Here is a 22,229-nt window from a genome sequence, read left to right on the forward strand (position 1 = left end):
TTGAGTTTGTACCCTAAAAGACTAACAGACCAAATGAATCATCTGCAGAGTTTTGCTAAAGGGCAAAAACAATTGTAACATTTCCCTCTTTGTGTTCTCAAACACAAAGGTTATGTTTAAAATGAAGAATGTCCCAACCTAATGAAGGTGCCTAGAACAGAAAATTCCAATGCAAACAGTTAAGGCAAAATTATAAGCAACTGGAAAGTATCATAAGTAGAGGGAAGACCATCAGCTCTGCCTGTTATTATATCTGTAAAGGCAAACCTAAAAACAAATATATGAATGTGTGTGTATGTATACATATATATTATGATTTTTAAAAATCCCTTTATTTGATAAAAATAGAATTTCTAATTTGAGTCTGACCTTGGAGGAAGAGGCAGTGAATTTATATCTTTGTATGTATTTTATTTTCTAGGTCTTGGTGTCCAGACCGAACACTGTCCCAAGCCAGGAAATATATTGCAAGTTCCTTGCATGAGAAATATACAGAGCCAGTTATTTTGAATTTAAGAAAAACTTGGGAAGAAAGTGACATGCGAACTCCTCTCATCTGTTTCTTGTCTATGGGATCGGACCCAACTGATCAGATTAATTCCTTGTCTCGGAAGCTTAATTTGGGTATGAAAGTAATTATTCATTGTCATATGTTAAGGCACAGTGGGGCAGTGTAAGCAATTTCAGAGATTTTTTTTGCTGAAAAGTAATTCTTAAATTCTCTTCCACTACTGTTTGTTCCTGAAACATCATCTTAGAGGTAAAATAATGCTTTAAATAGAAGGCAGTATGCTAAGAACCATTCTGTGTGAAGTTGGACAGTAATTCAAGTATTTTTTAATAAATTATCATCCTTCCCCATGATGGTAACTTTTAAAATCCCTGTCTTGTAAAGCAATTAATTCTTCTTTTGAAATTCTGTTATGGTGACAATAATATTTTCTTGTTTTAACTCTTAACTACAGGTAACTTAAAAATCAGTAATCTGCTTAGAATGTTACTTTGTAACAAAAAAAATAGCTACAAGATCTACATTTGTGTATTCTGGACTTTAGTTCTACATTATATAGAAGTTTTGAAGAAGTGTGAACACAGACTGAGTTGCGAGTAGATCCCATATATTCTTGACGTTAATTACGTTAGTATGTTCATAAATGCAGGTTTACATCTTTGCATTGTGTTTATGTACACTTTGAGAAAAATCTCTGTTCATATTTCAAATGCTCTGGCGTTGTTAAAATTTGGCACAAATTCACATTCACAGTCAACATTAGTCACAGTTTTTAACTTCTCTAAGTATTGTGCATGTGTATTTAAATGTTTTTATACAAAATGTCAGTGTTTAGAAAATTTATACGTATTAGCATAATATGATGGTGAAGGGCTTCTGCTTTCATATGTGTCTATTTTTGCATTAAATTTATTTAATTGTGCTGTATTTATATAACTGGTTTTTGGATTGAATTGAAATTCTTACTTTTTCTCAATAATGTAAGTACATTAATCTTATATTTTCAAATATGTTATAGAATGTAGGACCATCTCAATGGGCCAAGGACAAGAAGTTCATGCACGCAAACTCATGGAGGTGTCAATGGAACAGGTGGGAAAAAACATTGCAACACAAGTTGATTGTCTGTTTTGGTGTTCTTTTACACCCCTTTAGCATGCAGTCTATAATATTTTGCATTTTCATTTTACTATCAAGCATATCTCAGGGTGACCATGTCTTTTTGAATTCTGAGTTTAAAAACATTTCTCTGTGGCATATATATGTGGCAGTGGTGTCCGAGCCAATACCTCTGGCAGCAGTGCTACTGAGCAGCTTCCCAAAAGCAGCACAATCCGTACTTATCACTACACTATTAACAAAGGGTAAAAGGACACTGAGGCTTGGTCCTGTCCTGCAGATCCCACCTCTTTATTGGAAATTTTTTTCATATTTTCCCCTCCCCTATAAGAGATACTTGGATATTGCATAGCTTCTACTAAATAAAACTGTGAGTACACACATAGCTTAAAGTTGTAGATACAGAAGGATGTGCTTGCTTCTAATACTGTTTCACATTTTCCTTACAACTCTGCTAGTGACAGGACCACTTACTCACCAGCATTTGGTGTCTCTTTGTTTCTTTAATTGTCAGTCCTTTGGCTTTGAGTCCCAAGCATGTCTAAGAATTTCTAAACAATATATAAGAATTTTTGTTTAAATGTTGTAGTGCATTTTGTTATGGCAGATGATATTCCCCAACAGTAAAACCATGAAAAACCTAAGTAGCAGCTACCGAGAGATAGTAATTGAAACCTCAAATACAATATAAAAGTTATAGTGCAAAGGTGGTACCTTCTGGTCAGCTGGACACTTCAAGGAGTTGTGTATAGTCTTTCAAACGAAGACATATAGCCATAGTTACCTGCAAACTCAAAATATGGGGCATGAGTCATATACCTCTACTTTGGAGGGATAGAATATCTCCAGTAATAGAGAGCAGAACATGAGTATTGGCATATAGATGTACACCAATTTGGAAAAAGAGAAAAAAGAAATCTTTTTATAGCAAATTACAATTTATATTATAAGTGCACACATACATCTGGTATTTCTTCGTTTGTGTGTCTAGAGTGGTCGCTGTCAACTCCCAGTTCAATGCAATGGTGAAAACTGGAGCATCCCTTCCTTTCTTTTGCCCTTAATTTGAAGCACAAGGACACTCAAAACAGCACTCCAGTAGAGCTACCAGTAACAATTTCTGAACTGCATGCCTTAGTGCTGAAGGGAGGAAAATGTAAACATCAGATTTGAAACTACTAAACAGAATTAGTGAATATGAAGACAAATACCTATTTGGTTTTTTGTACCTCTGGCCAAGAGTATATAATACGATTAAAACTGCTGTGCTCTGTTACAGGAAGATAATTTTCAAAAACTAAGTTTGATTAATTTGGAAATGTACCAAATTGATTAAATATCTCCTTCAAAAAAGTTGATCCCCATAAAAGAAAGAAAAAACCCACCTTCATTTAATCTTCTTTTTTTAATATCTATCAATTCACAATAAATATGTCAATTCTATTTTTTCACCAACAGTTACTGATGTTTTTTAAATGAGCTAAAACAAAACTGCTGAAATGAAATTACAAGCTGTAATGAAATCCACTGTCCATCACTGTTTAGAACTGATTAAATAATATTCCATTTTAATATCAGGCTTCTAAAGTGATGCTAAAAATGCTGATTGGATTTAAATTCATAAACAGAAGTTTATAGAGACAATAATCCAACTAGAGCTTTCATGCAATTTGAGAGATGAATAAGATCAAAATAAGTGGAGGTTGAATTTCATGCAAATGTCTTTATTGCAGATAAACTAATTGGAGTTAGAAACTTTTAGAGTCTTATTACCACCTCTTTACCCTTACTTTAGTTTATGTTATTAACAAATCAATTTTAAAAAAAAATGTATTCCTTAAATTTCAGCTGTTACTTTTCCACTCACATTCTTTTGGATCTGAGGACAGGATTGCTTATCACTGGTGTTTTGTCTCTTTTTGCCACTAGATAGCACTGATTCTTTACTTATGATATTGAGTCTGGTTATGTTTTTCATTGTGATAAAGAGAATGTGGAAATAAGTTCTGCAGTAACTTATCCTATTTGCTTTATCTGTGCCAATATCCTAATAATATCAAAAGAGAATATATATTCGGGAACAGAACAGAAGTTTAAAAAAAAATTACATGGAAAACCAAATTTGATTCTTATATAGACAGTTGGCTTTAGCATTATGAATAACTTGTTCTAATTATTACATGGTAATCGTTGATATCCTTCTTTAGGGAGGCTGGGTGTTACTTCAGAATTGTCACCTTGGGCTGGATTTCATGGATGAACTACTGGAGACACTTCTTACTGCTGAGATCCAGAATGATACGTTTCGAGTTTGGATAACTACTGAACAACATCCTAAATTCCCAATTACACTGCTACAGGTTTGTTCAAATATTTAATTCAGGTACTAAATGAAAATTACTCAAATTAATCATGTGAATGGCAGTGAAAAAAATGGAGGGAAAAACCCTAAAACCCAAGAAAAAAATGGACTTTTGCTACAATGTAAATATCACAACAAAAAGGAAGGTTACTTACCAGTAACTGGAAGTTCTTGATGATGCATTATGTATGTGTGAGTCCACACTTACTCTGTACACAGAAGCACTTCAATAAAAACTATTTGGCTTTACTTGTATTCCTTTTTGCCCCACCAGATGCCTTGTGGACAGATTAATGCCCACAAATGTTCTTCCAGAGAAAGATTACGGATTCCCCTATAATAAATAAACAAAGTATAAATGCAACAGAACACACATGGATAACACATCTTAGAGAACATCATCTACCAAATTTCTTTGGATGAACTGTAAATGGCTGTTCTGTAGATTTCAAGGATACGCTTTTTTGTCAGAACCAGGAAAATTGCCTAAACTCTTACAAAGTACACTTAAGTCACTGATGATGGTTCCCAGCACTCTCACATTGGGTCATAATGCTACTTAATATCTACTGTAATAGCTGTATGTTGACATTCCTATGTTCCCTTTCCTCTAAAAAGCAGTGGAAGTCTCCTTAGTCGTTCTCATTCTCTCTAAATAAAAATAGATGCCTCACCCCATATCCAGGATGTGAAGGAGGGAAGGAAGGTCCTGTCTTGAAAGACTGTAGAGACAACCTTGTCCATCACCATGGTCTGTGTGTGGAAATCTAGGTGTATGGACTCCTGTGTTCTCTCAACAGAACATGAAATCATCCTGCATCTCCAAGGGGTTTATGAATAGTGAGGTGTATAGACACACAGTTTGCTAAAAGTGAGAAAGGAGAACTCAGAGGGTTGCCAGATGAATCTGTACTGTGTTTATCTCAAATATTTCACATGTGATTTCCCACTATATAGTGTCACGTTACCTGTTAAAATGTTAACATGTTCAGAAATTCCAGAACAAGAATAATTGACAAACCAAAGCCCCTTCTCCGAAGAAAAGAGAACAATAGCCTTTGAAATGTGGAAACATTGATTTTCAAGTGTTCCAATTCAGTCCAACAGTAACAGGAACTCAACACAGTGTATCCATGGGCTGCCTGGCCTTTAGTGTCCTTCCTGTGCAAGCTGCCATGTTATCCAAGCTAGACAGACAAGTATCTATAGTTGGAGGGGGAAAAAACCCTTTATTTTTATTTGGGTTCCTCCAGCATTTGTAATTGTCTTGAGCTACAGGGATTCTCGTAGGCCCAGTCTGTGTCTGAACTTTGTTCCATGAGCATTATCCAGCACTGGAATGCAATAGTCCATAAGAGTTAGTAGTTACAATATTCTCTGATGTGAAAACCTGTGCTTACTGGGACTTTTCCAAATAATTTCCAGGTATGGTTTGAAAATTAAAATGGTGTAGCCACTCTTCCCGTTAGGCCGTTTGCATGAAACTAAGAGGCTGAATTCTAAGGGGCTGTGGCAATTTAATACCACAAATGTGGATTCAATATCTACTGACCACAGTGCTCAGGAATATTCTCTGGTGAATCTAATTTGCTGCTGTAGACAGCCACAGAGTCCAGAGTAGCCACTGTGAACATAAAGATCTGATCTTTGTGTGATCTGATCCTTTGTGGAGGAGGAGTGAAATTTCTTTGTATTTACTGTGAAATTCTGGGAACAGAAATGCTACGCTATTCTTGTAATTTATATAGGATGCTTCTCTTCCATCATTGAATAAGGGATATAAAAGCTTTCTGAAAAGCATAGTGACTGCTTTTATGTCATTGATGAAAAATTTTAGGTCAATGACCAAGTGTCAGTGATGGTTTTAACCAACAGAAATTAAAGATCTATGTTCAAAGTCCTTCGTGGCCTAATCTATTATGACTGCAGAAGAGAAGGGTTTGGGAAGATCTTATTGCAGCCTTGCAGTACTTGAGGGGCCCATAGGAAAGATGAGGACAGACATTTTAGTATGGTGTGTTGCAACAAGGCAAGGGATTCTGGTTTTAAACTGAAGAAGGTTTTATTTAGATTCAATATAAGAAATAAGTTTTTTACAATGAGAGTGGTGAGGCACTGGAACAGGTGGCACCCAGAAAGGTGTTGGATAGTCCATCCCTGGAAATATTCAAGGTCAAGTTGAACTTGATTCTGAGCAACCTGATGTGTTTGAAGATGTCACTAATCATTGCAGGGGGGTTGGACTAGATGGCCTTTAAAAGGTCCTTTCCAACTCAAACTATTCCATGATTCTGTGTACTCCTTTTATGCAGTTTAAGTACATATCAACTTTATTTCTACAAAGCTTCAGTTATTGACATTTTATTTATAACTAGTAGTTGTGACATTTCCCTATGTTCCTATTTTTGTTTCAGTAAACAAATCCAATTCCTTTATATTTTTCTTGTGACAGATTGCTATAAAGTTCACAAATGAACCTCCACAAGGTATACGTGCTGGACTGAAAAGAACATTTTCTGGAATTAGTCAGGACCTGTTAAACGTTAGCAATCTGCCTATGTGGAAACCTTTGCTTTACACTGTAGCTTTCCTGCATTCTACTGTTCAGGTATTCCTTAAAAGTAATTAATTAGTGTTATAATTATGTTAATATTTATAATTATGTTATAATTATGTGTTATAATTATGGAGTCACTCTAATAAAGGTTCCTGAAAAAACACATTCTGATATTTGTTGTAGCATCATGCTGCAGGACTAAAGCTTTAATTTCTGTAATCTGTATTTCAAGGTTCATTATTAGCTCTTTCTTTTTTAATAGCTTTTAAGCAAGTCTCATATGATGGTTATTTAGAATTTGTTTTTTGTCATCTAACTTCAACTGATCGAAAGTTAGTCATTGGGTATATGGGGAAAATTTCTCTCTGCAGTCAATAGAAATAGGTAAATATGCTGAAACAGAAAACCAACTTTTCTGTCACAGCTGTCTTTCTCTAAGAGTGAATATTTTTCTAGAGATATATCACTCTTTTCTCCATTGATTTTAAAGACAATCCTGATGCCTAACATAGAGTAGATATTTTCTAGATGGCTAAAATTAAATAAAATGTCAATGTGTTTTCTACATTAATTCCAGTATGAGAACAATGGTATACATTGTACTTTAAAGATAAATAAGTTTTGAGATCACAATAAATACTAATAATCTGAGCTGTCTGAATGTACCTCCTTTTCACCAAGGATCTCAAAATAGTTACAAAACACTGTTTAAGCCTTAGGTTCTACTGAGCATCTTGTGTTTTTGGTGTAGGCAGCAGGTGAGAGGAGGACAATTTTTTGATGGTCACTGTTAAGATAAAGAATTCTGCATTATTTTCCTTCTTCTACTCTTTTTAAACAGTGAAAAAGTTGTTCTGTGTACTGCCTCAGGATTATAATGTTTTTGTGGAACTAGAAGATCTATGCTTATTCAACCCATCATTTTTAAAAACTATTACAGCTGTTAAGAAATTTTATTTATGAATTGCCAACCAACAAGCAATATATACATTGTCCTGCCTTTAAAGTGACCAATTCTTAATATTCTTTGGTGACAAGATCATTATGATAAATATAGCTTAAGAAGTAATTCAAAAACTTTGCAGGGAATCATTACACTTTTATGCATGATATTATTGGTTAATGCTGTCTCATGTGCTTATAAACAATATTTGATTTTGAATAATAAAAGGTGGGGTTTTTTTTTTCATTCTAGTTATTTTTAAATATTGTAGCTAGGGTGCCTAAATATAATTTCAGGTGTCAAAGACTGTCAGTGATTAGTGCCCTGGTAATATAAAATCTGATAAATATGTTATCACTTAGATAATTTTAAGATGTAATTTATTAATTTGATAAATGTCAGCACTATTCATAAATTTACTTCTTAACTTCGTGGATTAATTTGTTCTACATTCTGGAAAAAAATCATTGAGCAATTTAACTGAGGTGGCTTTAACATAATTTTCAGAAATCTAATAGTGCTAGATGTTGAAAGTGTTTGGGCTACAGAATATTTATTCTTTTACTTTCATAGTTGACTATTTTTCTGTTAATACAACTGTTATCACTTTATTTCCAAATAGGCATGTGGTAATATATTTGAATAATGTAATGTTAGTAACCTTAAAATAAAGTTATGAATTTTGAAAAAAATGTACATTAAAAAAGACATAGTGAAACAATAAGACAGAAATGGCAATATAGAACGTTTTGGAAAACTGAGCATAAATATAGGAACTTGAAAATTTGAAACTATCATTAGTTGACAGTATATGTAAAAAGAAGAAGAAAACTGTACCATGCTAAATTAATTACTTAATATAAAAATCTCATTATCCACACAGAAGTGAGGCATTGCAAACCTGTGACTTATAAATTGATTATTAAAGTTATTAATAAATTATTTTGTTGCTTTTTCTATAAATATTTATCCCCTGTGGTATAACTTAGCTGTCTTATTGATATGTATGAGGCATACAGCTATTTCCTAGGCTACCTTTCTTCTCCAGTTCAATTCTTTACTCCACTGGTATTGTTATTATTGAAATTTATTAAGGAAAGAAAATTATAAGTTGTTTCATAAATATATTTGGTTTTGATTTTATTCCTAAGGAGCGACGCAAGTTCGGACCTTTGGGTTGGAACATTCCCTATGAATTTAACTCTGCAGACTTTACAGCCAGTGTTCAGTTTATACAGAATCACCTAAAAAAAATTGACATCAGGAAGGTGAATGCTAAAATCTTTATATAGTACATTTTAATGCTTTGAATGTCAGCAGCAATTGTTTTTTCCTCATGTTTATCATAATTTACTCATTGCTATTCATTTAGTGCCACTTCTAATGATCAAAGGTTGAGGTTCTTTGCAAGAAAATCAAGCTGAAGTATTTTATGTGCTCTCATGCATGCATTTTTGTTAGGAACATTAAAATTTGTTTTTCTTTTTCACAGCTATATCCAAAATTAACGAGTCTGTATGTTATCTGTTTTGGAAAGGGAACTAAAATACTTACCGAGTTTGATAGAGCCAATCAAATTTCTCTACAGCTACCATTTGGTCTTCTACTGCTTAGCAGGGAATAGCCATTCCTTATGAAGCAGCGCTCAGCCAAGAGAGAAAAATGAGAAATAGGGAGAAGGGGTGGCATGGGGAGGGTGGGTAAAAGCAGAGGCAATAGCAGCTGTGAGTGATTTCAGGTCAAAAAAGAAATAATGAAATATATTTTATATATATTCTATATATTTTTTTTATATATTATGAGATTTTACTTCTAGAGATCAAGGCATATGAGGAGTGGCTGAGGGACTGGAGTGTTTAGCCTGGAGAAAAGGAGGCTCTTGTCACTCTCTACACCTCCCTGAAAGGCATGTGTAGCCAGGTGGGGATCAGCCTCTTTTCCCAAGCAACCAGTGCCAGGACAAGAGGACACAGCCTCAAGCTATGCCAGGGGAGATTTAAGTTGAGCATCAGGAGGATTTTCTTAGTGGAAAGGGTTGTCAAGCATTGGAATGGACAGCCCAGGAAGGCCATGGGTTCACTTTGCCTGTAGGTGTTCAAGAAACAACTGGACATGGCTCTTAGTGCCATGGTCTAAATTGGTGTTTGGTCAAAGACTGGATGCAATGATCTTAAAGGTATTTTCCAACCTAAATGATCTTGTGATTCTGTATTTATAATAGCACAATCAAGCCCAACTCTTCTGTAAAATTACAGAGTTGAGCTCAGTAAATACATTAGAAATAAAGTATTATTGTTGTATGATTTTTCAGTTTACATTTCAGAATATTATGAGCTTCAGATTATATTTAAATTAAAATCTTCTTGTTATGTATAATAATTATAGTATTTCATGTACTTGCATCCAGGGGATATCGTGGAACACAGTACGCTACATGATTGGAGAAGTACAGTATGGAGGCCGGGTCACAGATGACTATGATAAACGTCTTCTTAATTGCTTTGCAAGGGTAGGAGACCTTGGAAATACAGTTACTTGTTATTTTTATTGGCAGCTGCAATACAGAAATCAGAAGGCCTTCTTTCTGCTGAACATGCACTTCACCAGTTTTCAAAGTAAAACAAACTTTTCAAAACATCATTTTCTGGCAGTGAGGATCTTGCTTTGGTTCCTCTTTGGTGAGGAGCAGAAGCTTAAAAAGACTCAGCTGGAAGTCAAACTTAGGAGACATAATTCTTAATGATTTACAGTTGTATTAAAGTAAAATTAGATGCAGTAGCTGAAACTAGAACCCTAATCCTCCATGAGTAAAAGTGAGATTAGAAAGCCCTCTAAGTAGCAAAATAATTTTCTTCTTTCTTTTTACCCCATGGATTTTTCACAGGTATGGTTTAATGAAAGTATGTTTGACAGCGCTTTCTGCTTTTACACTGGGTATAAAATTCCAGTATGCAAAACTCTGGAACAGTACTTTGAATACATCCAGTTACTTCCTGCCATGGACAGCCCAGAGGTGTTTGGCCTCCATCCCAATGCTGATATTACGTAAGTAGGTCCAACATATTGAAAATGGAGAACGTTTCTTTTAGTATTTGGAAACAAATTCCTATCAAATGTTTAAGTAAAGTATATTTTGCATTGGAAACCTAGGATTCATGTGAATTTCACTGTTGAAGTGGAACACTTCCTGTGTATGTACATTGTTAAAAATGCAGTATCATCAGCTATGTTTTGCACATCCTTTTAAAGCAGATGGAACTCTTGTTACTTACTCCTCATGATTTTACTTTTTTTAATTGAAAGCATTATGAAAGTTTAATATGAACATGTGACAGGTTGCTCTATACAGTTCAACTAGAGAAAGTTGCTAGTATTGGCCTTCTGTTTCAAGCAGTTTATTTTTCTGTGCACACTTGTTAAATGATTCTCTGTTGTTTGGTTTACAGGCATGCTTTTGTATGCAACTACAAACTTACGTTGCAATTGGTCTTGCCATTTCCATTATTTAAGAGGCTTTTCAACTGCACCAAGTCCTAGCTCCACTTAAAATTTTATCTTTGACTAAATTCACTCTTTCATTCCAAATAATCTGTGTAACAGCTTGCCCTTTATTTCTTTCTAATATTGTGTGCCCTATGAAAGGATAGGAATATGGTCATATTTTTTTCACTGAAGTTCTTAATAATGCTTCCATGAAATATTGCATTTTCATATGCAGTATGTCCACATTCCACATTCATTGTTTCTTCATGTAGCTATTTTTCTACTTTTAAATAAAATGTTATTCAAATACAGAGCTGCTGTGAAAACTTAACACCATCTAATATTTTTGGTTGAAACAATAATTTCCCACAATTTTTCAGTCTCAAAGTTGAGAGGCTGATGTCATGTCAAGAGGCCTGTATTCTAAGTATGCTGCAAGAAGAGTACACAGTTTTATTGTCAACTCCTACTAGCACATACCTCTGTTAATATATGCTTGTGAAGAAAAGAATCTAAGAGTAGATTCTGTTTCAAGTCATTCTCTGATACTTGCAAGACCTCCCTTTCAGAAATGACTAAAGACCAGCCAAGATTTAACAGAGAACTAAACAAAGTCTTGAAGAGAGGCATGCTGTAGATCCAAAATTAGACTTGTAGGAGAGCTAATTTATAGGAGGAAACTTGAGACTAATACTGTTGGAGGAGCTTTAGTGAGTAGGAACAGCTCTCTGGTTTCTCTTCAGTGCTCGGCTTTTCTTCCACTTGATACCTCCACACATTCCTGTTACTTTAGCCCCTATTTTTTTCATGTAGATTTTGCCTTGTAGATATTTTTTTAGAGTTTGGGGAAAATGTTCAACAGCTTCATGCTTTTTTCCATGTCTTATCATGGTCTGTTATAAGCAACTATGCACAGCTACTGAATTTCGTCTTTGCCAAATGGATTAGCATCCCATACAATATAAAATTCTATTCAAATTCTCCTTATAATATCTTATCAAGTCATCTCAGAGTATGCAGAAGGCTAACTGCTAGAATTGAAACCCTGAGAGAGCCAAGACCTCTCCATGTTACTATTACTGAGGACAAGAACAATCTTACCTCTTACTAATTTACTGTGGCAGTTTTACAGTTCAGCCAAAAGCTCAATCTGTTTGTTCCAATTGTAAGGCTTCAATGAATTTCAATGCTTTCATTTAGGATTAACACCTGAAGTCATTGAGAATGATTTTAATTTGCTGTATGAATCATAGGCTCTGCAAAGCCACATTGTTAACAGGTACCTGAGCAGGAAAGGAATATTCTGACAATCTTCTGCCAAAACCCCTTCCCAATTGGTTCTCTTCTGAAGCCTTAAATGTAACTGAATTTTTGTTAAGCTATTGCAAGCTGATGAATGAAAGGTTTTGAACACTGTGCTGCAATAGATAGTGCTGTCTTCTATAAAAGCTGAGGCAATGGTTCTGTCACATACATTTTTTCTTAGTTTTCACTTCCAGTACAGAAAATCCCTGATGGCACATATTCCATCTATCAAATAATGATAGTATGTTACATCCAAACTCTTGAGAAAATACTCTTAACAATGCTTTTTGGAGTAAATCAGAATCCATAGAAAATTAATTTTCTTTTTTCTTCTTATGACACAATTCACTTAACAATACTGCTTCAGGGAAAAAATATATAAATAGGTACTGAGTGCTTTATCTTACATACTTTAAGCAACACTGACACTATAAATGAAATTAATTTAATGTTGCTGTAGCTTCCTTTCTGGTTACTCTAGACTTCCTTAACAATAATAGAGAAAAATGGATCCTTGTAAAGTGCAATTTCTCTCATCACAAAGCAGACATCTAAAATACATGAGCTGAACTGGGCAATTGAGACAAAAAAGCTGTTACGGAGACATCTACACATAAATATCTACACGTGATGAGGGTCAACCCATCATGTGCAACTGATTCTGTTCTCAGGAACATGGTACTTCCTCTACAGACTTCTGCCATCTTTTCATTGTTATTGTTTGCATCTATACTTCACTTTATTTGCAATCTAAAGTAAAATGAGGTTTTCCAAAGCCCAGAAAAATTTTGTTGCAGAGTGGTTTTTATGTTGAATATGTCCCAGTGGTATGTATATTAAATTCTTTCTTGGTAGTTTAACCTCACTTCCACAGTGAAAAATTACTTTTAATTATGTAAAGACCAAGATACATATTTTTGTCTTTTCTATTTTTATTTACAAAAAAGTCTTGTTCAAACAGTAATTGTTATATATGCAAGATTCACATAACCTCTCCTCTTCAGAAGGTTCCTAGCTTGTGTCATTGAAGAAAGGAATATCACCAATCTTTGATTCTGTTCCTTTGATGCTGTTTCTCAAAAGTCATTCTCTCCTTTTCCCCAAAGTTCTTTTTAAAATAATTTCTATTTTTTTTTTAGATTTAGAAAGACCATTTTTTAAAATTCTGTAGTTTATTATAATTTAATTGATGTAATAATCAGGGAACCTATACCTTCTACATAAAATAGTCTGACAGCAGAATTGGAAGAATGGTGCTTATAGTATGAAGATGAAGGTTCACATCTCTCTAACGACTACTTGTTAAATCAGCAAGACACAAAGAAAAGGTTACAACCACCAGTATGTCATCCAAATTACCAGTAGAGGCATGAGTCTAAGAGAATTTTTATCTTTTCTACTCATATGTGGTCTTGAATAAATCTTTCATTCTTTAAATGGGGCCATAAATTGAAAAAAAGCTTGAGATTTTTGAGTCTAAAGTCAAGGGTTATGAAAAACCTTGAAAGCCCCCACTATTACTACTTTTAGAAGCAGAAATTATATCCTCTGAGAAGCAAATTCCTAGTAGTATTTCTTCTATTTTTCTGATTTATAGTCTTTATAATTGCATTCACAATTTTTTTTTTGCTGAAATACTGTAGTATCTAGCTTCTCTATTATTGTAACACTGCATCCAAAGCATCTTTAGGTGCTTTAGAAGTTCACACATTCTATCCTTTGTTTCATGTCTTACATAATTATGTATGACAAAGTAATAGGAGGAGATGGGTGTCATATGAAAGTTGAAAAGTAATGCTGACATTCAAATCTATGCTTTGAATCAGATAAGCTATGTCCTACATCACTCATTGATGTATGTTCCCTGTGTAGCGGATTCCATTGGTAAAAGTAGGCATTGCTGACAGTTCAGTACTTCAGGCTTTCTTTCTTATTTCCTCTCATAGCTCTATGCCACTGGATAGCACTCCAACAAAAATACTCCTATAATTCTTCGGTTGAAGGACTGATGTCGTCTACCATCTTTGATTATCCAATGCCACACAAATTTAATTCACATTTTTGTATTGACTCAGAACATTAATTTACATTAGCACTGCCCATGCTTCACTATGGAATAGAAGTTTTTTACCTGCAGTGCTGTAAATCTAGCAGCCCTTGTCATTAATCCTGAAACATCTGAAAGCAAAATGGATTTACTAATTATTAAAGGGGCAGCTTTCAGAGTTATACCTCCACCTTTTCCTGTTTCTGCATTACACATTTAAGAAGTAATTAAATGAGGCAAATAGTCTTCCTTGTTACAAAACTTTTATTGCTTCTTCTCAACAAATAGCTCTTTAGAAGACATTAATCGGGAATATGCCATTTCCTTCCTTTTCCTCAGAATCCCTACTATCATAGGTTTTTCTGCCACCTCACAATCTCAGCTTGCAGACCTTGTTCTTATCCCTGAATTAGACACACAGCAAGTTTATAACAGGGAAGAGGGAAGTTCATATTCTTTAAAACTGTGGTAAACCAAACCTTCATGATCAGTGTATTATGGTTGGTGCAGGATGCAAAGGAAAACAGTTTTGTGTGAGTTTTGATTTGACTTCATGGCACACTGTTTGTTGTGTGTTCTACAAAGTTATCATTAACTATTAAAACATTCTATGTAACTTATAGCATATTCCTCATCCTCTCAGATATCAGAAAAATACATCAGCTGATGTTCTGGATACTATTACCAACATTCAGCCTAAAGAAAGTGGCGGAGGATCTGGAGAAACTCGTGAATCTGTTGTTTATCGTTTGGCTGAAGACATGTTAGAGAAACTTCCTCCAGATTACATACCTCATGAGGCAAGCTAACCTTAGTCTTGTCCTGCTCTTCTCTCTGTTGAATTTTCACACTACACATTCTAAAAAAGAAACACTGAATTGTACAAAAGATCATATAAATAGTAGCAGATTCAAGTAAGGAACCAACACCCTTATTGCTACCAGCATGAATTGGTATGAAGACTTTTTATCTAAAATCAAGACATCTAACAATTGACCACGGAGATATGTTGGGGAGATTACGCTTGGATTTCCAAAGCTGCTTGGGAAGACAGAAAAAAGTCAGTCTTGACATTTTGTGATAGCAGTCTCCTGGGCCTTCAGGGTGAAGTCCTATTCTAGCAAAATCATGAGTAATTGGGTAGTATCAGACAAAAAGTAAAAACTGAAGCAGTTTTAAGGTGATAAATGTTAGTGGAATAATATACCAATCTAATATTTACTTTTCTGAACACACGGGAAGTTAAGATGTTGCATACTACAATGGCATTTCAAAAATTTAGACTTAACTAAATTCCTTCTGTGCTTTTATAATTTAGGTAAAGGCTCGTTTAGTTAAAATGGGAGCACTTAACTCTATGAATATTTTTCTTCGTCAAGAAATTGACCGCATGCAGAAGGTGATCACAGTTGTCCGCACCAGTTTGAATGATCTGAAACTAGCCATAGAAGGAACAATTGTTATGAGTGAGGCAAGTAAAGTGCTTCTACTACATATGGAATACTGTGCTTTAAACTATTTAATTGATTTATTTACTTTGAATATTATTTAATTCTTTCAGAATTTAAGAGATGCGCTTGATAACATGTATGATGCTCGAATCCCTCAAGTATGGAGAAGAGTATCTTGGGAGTCTTCCACACTTGGCTTCTGGTTTACTGAACTTTTAGAGAGAAATGCTCAATTATCTAGTTGGATATTTCAAGGAAGACCAAGGGTGTTTTGGATAACTGGATTCTTTAATCCACAAGGTAAGGCTACTGAAAAGACTTGAGTAGCAATGTATTGAATAGTAGTAATTTAATGGTTATACTGCCAGAGTGTGTCACAGGAGCCAGGATGAAAAATGGGTTCAATGTGCACTCACAGCCCAGAAAACTGACCTTAGCCTAGGCTGCATCGAATGGAGCATGGCCAGCAGGGCAAGAGAGGTGATTCTGCCCCTCTGCTCTGCTCTGCTCTGCTCTGGTGAGAGCACTACCTGGAGTGCTGCATCCAGCTCTGGGGTCCTCACAGAAAGGACGTGAACCTGCTGGAGCGAGTGAAACAAAGGGCCATGAAGACAATCAGAGGGCTGGAGCACCTCTCTTATGAAGGCAGGAAGAGAGAGTTGGAGCCGTTCAGCCTGCGGGAAAAGGCTCTGGGGGTGACCTTTATAACATCTTCCAGTACCTAGAGGGGGCTACAAGAGAGCTGGAGAGGTTTTCACAACTGCATTTAGTTGTAGGACAAGAGAGGACAGATTTAAACTGAAAGCAGGTAGGTTTAGAACTGATATTATGAAGAATTTTTTACTGAGAGGCGTTAAGGCATTGGAACAGATTGCCAAAAGAAGTGTGTGTGCCCCATTCCTGGCAATGTCTAAGGCCAGGTTGGATTGGACATGGTCCAGTGGAATTCTATATTCCTTTTTTTTTTCTTAATGTGACCCTACCCATGGCAGAGGAGTTAGAACTTGATGATTTTTAACGTCCCTTTCAACTCAAACCATTCGATGTGATTCTGTGGTTCTCTGATCTTTTAGTCTGACCCAAAACCACAGTTTTTGTATTACAAGAAGGAAAACATATGGTTAATAAATAAAATACTTAATCTTGATGACATATTGTAGCATGATATTACACAACTTCTAAAGAAAGTATACTTAATGATACTGATACAGCTTTTAAAGAAAATGCTATTTTTTTCTGGTTTGAAACTGTTTAACTCATTTCCAAACTGTAAGTGAGTATGGAAGAGCTTTAATCTAGAGCAAGATGTTACAGTAGCAAAAAATTACTTTTTACAGTACAGTAAGAGCAATCACTCACTGGAACAACCTCATCAGAGACATGGTAGAGTCCCCATTTCTAGAGGTTTTCAAGATGCAAATTGGACGGTGCTAGATAATCTCATATAGTCTTCCCTTTCCCATGAAAGGTTGGACCAGATGAACTTCCCATGCCTCTTCCAATGTGGGCTGTTCTATGATTCTATGAAGAGAATAGTACCAGAATTTATAGCAGTTCTTTGTCTTTCACAAAGAATAATCAAAATATGGTTTTATGATGTATCCATTTCAGAGGTTATTTAATGAACAGTTTCTTCAAATCCATCAAAGATATGCTGTGAATTACAAGTAAACATTATCTATCATTATCTGTTATAGATTGATATTTTTCCCATTTAGAGGAAGGAGGAAGAAAAACAAATTTTAACCATCTGCATGAGTGAAAAACCCCATTACCTTATGAGGCGTGTGTTCCTAGGAGAATCTCCTTCAGCCTATACAACTAGACATACAAAATTCTCACAAGAAAATTCTGTGTGACAGCTATGCAGATTTTTTTGTGTTTTTATTTTTGTTTTAATTAGAATTAACCTCTGAAATTCTTGAATGTTATATGAGTTACCTTTGCTTTGTGATGCTTCTGTTCTTACTGGCCTTCCTACTGCCAGAACTGTAAAAAGTACTATTCCAAATTCTATTTTAGAGTCACTTTCAGAAACAATTGAGGTGCCTGGAGTACATTCGATTTATTATTAAAAGATGGTATTGGGATGCCAGTCAAAACATCATTTGTATACTAAGTGGCACAGCTAATAAGCATACTGATTTCTGATGATTCAAAAGCATCACTCACAGTGGTATAAAAGAAGATAATGGACCACATTCTTTTGACAAACTAAAACATTTAGCCTAATAGGCAACAAACTTGAGATACAGATGGTCTTGAGCTTATTATTGCTTCAGCCTCTGTGTTAAAAAAACCCAAAAGTAGTCCTTCAGCTAGAGAGAAGTTTGCTAAGTGCAAAATGTGTGCTGTGGGTAGGGGTGAGGTGAATATATTTGTAATATCAGACTATAATTGTAATACTGCTCACTAGGAAATTCATTATTAAGTTTGCGGTTCTCTGTTAACTTCTCTTTCTTCATCTTGATCTCTATGACTCCCAATTCCAAGCAGTTCTTCATCTTGTAGCTTAAAATAACAGATATCAAGTTTTTGATTTCTTCATTGTTATCTTCTGATGCACAGAGAAACAACCAGGTATTTGGTACTAGTGTTTCTGGTTTCGTAGCTTTTTCCTTTATAACACATTCAAACCTCTTTGCTGCTCAGTCATCTGTGCTTAAACTATTCAGCTGTTTGCATCTCAAACCTTTCTTTTTACAAATTTCTGTAAAGTCTGTTCAAAACAATACTCAAAAAATCACCTAACTTGCTGCTGTCATGTCATCCTCTACCTTAATTTCTATCTGACAATCTTTTTTCCCCTAACAAAACATACATTTCTCATTCTTCATAGGCACTGCATAGACTAGATTCCCCACACTCACATAGTTATTTTATTATCATATTCAGACACATATTTTCTGTTTTCCATCAATGAAATTCATTCTATTTTTTTTTCATTTAAAACACCCCCACCTTTTAGCTAAGTTTCCTTTACATAAACATCAACTCACACAATGGATAACATGCTTGCCTTGAAATTATTTCTTGAAAGATGCCTTTATCATGGATCCTGTAGTTGATTGCCTTATGATAATTTGCAAGTCAGTGTCCTGACCAAATATTTCTTAATAGAGTAATTTAATAGAAGAAAAAAGTACATGCCATTTAAAAATATTTTTCTTGGTGTAGTGCACACTATGCCACTTTTGTCACTTGTTCCTATTTTGGTCCCAAAGCAAAGTTTGCTATCATTAGTCAGGATGCTCCTTTTCAATACAACTCTGATTATCTGTCTGTAAGTTCAGTGCAGAACCATACTAATAACTGAGCAAGATTTTATTTTATAATGTGAGATAAATACTAAATGTCTGGCTTAATTTCTCAAGGATTCCTGACAGCAATGAAGCAAGAAGCAACTCGAGCACATAAAGACTGGGCTTTAGATAAAGTTGCAGTACATAATGACGTGCTAAAGCTAACCAAAGATGAAATCACATCATCTCCTTCTGTATGTATGACATGCAAAGATGTTTCAGTATTAATTTTGATACTTAGTTTATATTATGCATCATTGAGTCATTTTGGATTAATAGAGGAAAAAGTTACTACTGTCTTCACCTTAACGTTTTTGCTCAGCATAGAAACCAAATACTAAGTAAGAAGATTTTAATTAAGTTAGAAAAATATTTAGTTAAAAGAACTGTCTCATTGTACCACCTGTTAATTTTTGGAATTTATAGTAAACTTTACATGAAACTTTGTAGTATATAGACTTTATTAAAAAACTTTTGTTGCCCTCCATTTCAGTAGCATTATCTTCCGAAAAAGGATTATATTTTAGTTTAAAATGAAATTGTTTGAAGAGATTCAATGTCAGATATTTTTTACTATAAAATATACACCTTTTTTAATGGTTTCAAGAAAATTATTATGCTTTATACATTGTGATGTATCTGCTTACTCTTCACACAGGAAGGAGTTTATATCTATGGGCTCTACTTGGAAGGCGCAGGCTGGGACAAACGAAGAAGCATACTTGTGGAGTCTTCACCAAAGATTCTATTTGTCCAGCTGCCTGTGCTCCATATGTTTGCTGTTGATTCAACCAGACCTAGGGATCCCAAGCTCTATGTTTGCCCTCTTTACAAGAAGCCCAAGAGGACAGATTTGAACTTTATTACAGAGGTATTTTTAAAGACAGCAAAGTCTCCAGACCACTGGATTCTGAGAGGAGTGGCTCTTCTCTGTGACATCAAGTAAGCTGTTTTTTCCACTACGGCAGAAGAGTATGTGGCACCTGTAACAAATTAAATGTGTAATTCTTCTACTGCTCTTTATTTGGTGGCTACTTGTCATTATACTAGAAATTGCATTTCAGTCTTGGCTTACTGATTTTTTTTCTCTGCTTTCAGCAAATTCACTTCGCCTTGGCTGTTTGTTGATAGTTTTAAAGTAAACCTTTCCAAATAAGTTCATTGCTTGTAGCCTTTGAAGTATGCATTATATTACTTTAAATGGATATTTGCTTTAATAATGTCAAATAAAATGTTATTAAACCTTAAAAAAAGAAAAACTTTGCTTTTTTACATTCTTTCACATGTAGAACTTTTAGCTTGTGTTTCAGTGACGTATGATGACAACAAAATTTAAAATATCCTAGATGCAAATTTAAATTCCTAGATTCTGCATGATACACACCTTATTTTCTGTTAGTCTGCAGGAAACTATATGACAGAAAAATATATTTGATCCATATTTTTTGCTTGGGCTTTTTCAGAACTCACTTGTTCTTGTTAAACTATCTAGATTAACCAAAACTACACTAGGAATGTTTGTGTCTGGAATATCTGATGGAGGCCAGTATGTTTTCTGTCGAGTTTAGCTGTGTGGGAACAGAAGTAGAACAGTTTCAACTACTAAATGTGGATTTTTTTTTTAAATTAGAGAACCAGATTATTTACAAGTATAATTATTTTTTCTGCATTTCCCTGTAGCTCTAAAGTGTGGGTTGCAATCCTTGAAATGACCCTCACAGCATTATTCTGTGATGATACTCAAGAATATCCTAACCGTGAGTTTTCCAGACATAATTAGTATTAAACTAATTATATTTATGCAATATTAAACAAGTTATGCAGTCTACACTATCTCTTTAATAATCTCCAAAAATCTTCTTGCTTCAGATACCTTTATTTGGCAACACAGTTTTTCCCTTACACCCCATGACTGGACTGTTTTTCCTTTTGCTATTCAAGAGTGTTCAAATGCATCTGCTGTGGCGAAGTGCAGCTACTGCTTGACAAAGTCCTGGGCATCTGTTGAGATGATAAACAGTCCTTCTTCCTGCTGGAGTCCTATGGCTTTCTGTTGGAGGTCACCATCCCAGGATATCCTTTTACAGAAAGTCCTTGGCATACAAGAAATAACAATACACAGACAAAACATCATGAGCAGAGTAACAAAAAAGTGAGATCTCCAAATGCAATTAAGTAAAATATTTCTTCTCTCTCCTCTATAGATTTACTTAGATTCAAATACAAGAAACCTGCTGGTGTTGGATAACTTTCACAGTTTTCTATATATTTTTAGAAGTTGGGCCACAGAACTACATCTGCAGAAAAAGAAAAAAAAATCTGACATTGCAATTGCAAAAGATTTTTCCCCAAGTAATCACAATATCGATGTTAGAACTTGTAGTGGGTTGACCATCAGCTAAGTACCCAGTGGCTTGCCCCACCCTGCCCTGCCCAAGCAGATTGGGGCAAAGAATTGCAAGATCAGAAGCTGAAAACAAGGGGGCCAAGATGAAGACAGTTTAGTAAGTGAAGCACAGCTGCACACACAAGAAAATTGAATTAAGGAATTTTTTTTCTGCTTCCCACTGGCAGGCAGATGTTTAGCTGCTTTCTGGGAAGAGCCTTAGCACACATAATGGTTACTTGGTAAGACATATTCGTTGAGAACAAATGTCCCTTATCCTATTTCTTTCCTGAAGTCTTTGGTGCTGAACATGACATCATGTTTATGGAATATCCTTTTGGACAGTTTGGGTCAGTTGCCCTGGCTTTTTCCCCTCCCATGTTCTTGCACATGTCCAGTATACTCACTGCAGGGGCAGAGGGGAAAAGAGTTCATATCCAAAAACCAGCACAAGCACTACATGTATTCATTCCTAGATGTTTTTTCCTGGTCTAGCCTTTTAGCTTAATTACAATGGAGAAACAGTGTGTAACCTTAGATGCCTCCACAGGTGGAAGATATGCACTGACATATTTACAAGTGAAAGCCAAAGGGGAAATAGCAGGGAAAGTACTAATTAATGTGCTGAGTTACACAACTTACACTGAAGATGATTTTATTCTCCATCCGTTTTAATACCAAAAATAAAGATGAATAGTATATTGTTATCTCAGCTATATCATATATTGCATCAGATTCTTGAGATCATATCTTTCTTGTTTGT

The 22,229-nt window shown here is 34.9% G+C and overlaps 1 protein-coding gene across 1 annotated transcript in view; it reads left to right on the forward strand.

Annotated features, from left to right (window-relative positions):
* The window catches only part of DNAH8 (dynein axonemal heavy chain 8), a 119,339-nt gene extending 99,012 nt beyond the window's left edge, over positions 1 to 20,327 (forward strand). The window contains exons 82-93 of the mRNA XM_053973710.1: positions 422 to 624; positions 1,530 to 1,603; positions 3,838 to 3,990; positions 6,445 to 6,600; positions 8,644 to 8,760; positions 9,900 to 10,001; positions 10,377 to 10,537; positions 14,971 to 15,127; positions 15,646 to 15,798; positions 15,889 to 16,078; positions 19,153 to 19,274; positions 19,739 to 20,327. Of these exons, the coding sequence (XP_053829685.1) occupies positions 422 to 624; positions 1,530 to 1,603; positions 3,838 to 3,990; positions 6,445 to 6,600; positions 8,644 to 8,760; positions 9,900 to 10,001; positions 10,377 to 10,537; positions 14,971 to 15,127; positions 15,646 to 15,798; positions 15,889 to 16,078; positions 19,153 to 19,274; positions 19,739 to 20,026 (1,876 nt within the window). The 3' untranslated portion in view covers positions 20,027 to 20,327. The remainder of the gene's footprint in view (positions 1 to 421; positions 625 to 1,529; positions 1,604 to 3,837; positions 3,991 to 6,444; positions 6,601 to 8,643; positions 8,761 to 9,899; positions 10,002 to 10,376; positions 10,538 to 14,970; positions 15,128 to 15,645; positions 15,799 to 15,888; positions 16,079 to 19,152; positions 19,275 to 19,738) is intronic.
* The last annotated feature ends 1,902 nt before the right edge of the window (positions 20,328 to 22,229 follow it).

Source organism: Vidua macroura, chromosome 3 (assembly GCF_024509145.1).
Source record: "Vidua macroura isolate BioBank_ID:100142 chromosome 3, ASM2450914v1, whole genome shotgun sequence".
Classification (NCBI taxonomy): Eukaryota; Metazoa; Chordata; class Aves; order Passeriformes; family Viduidae; genus Vidua; species Vidua macroura.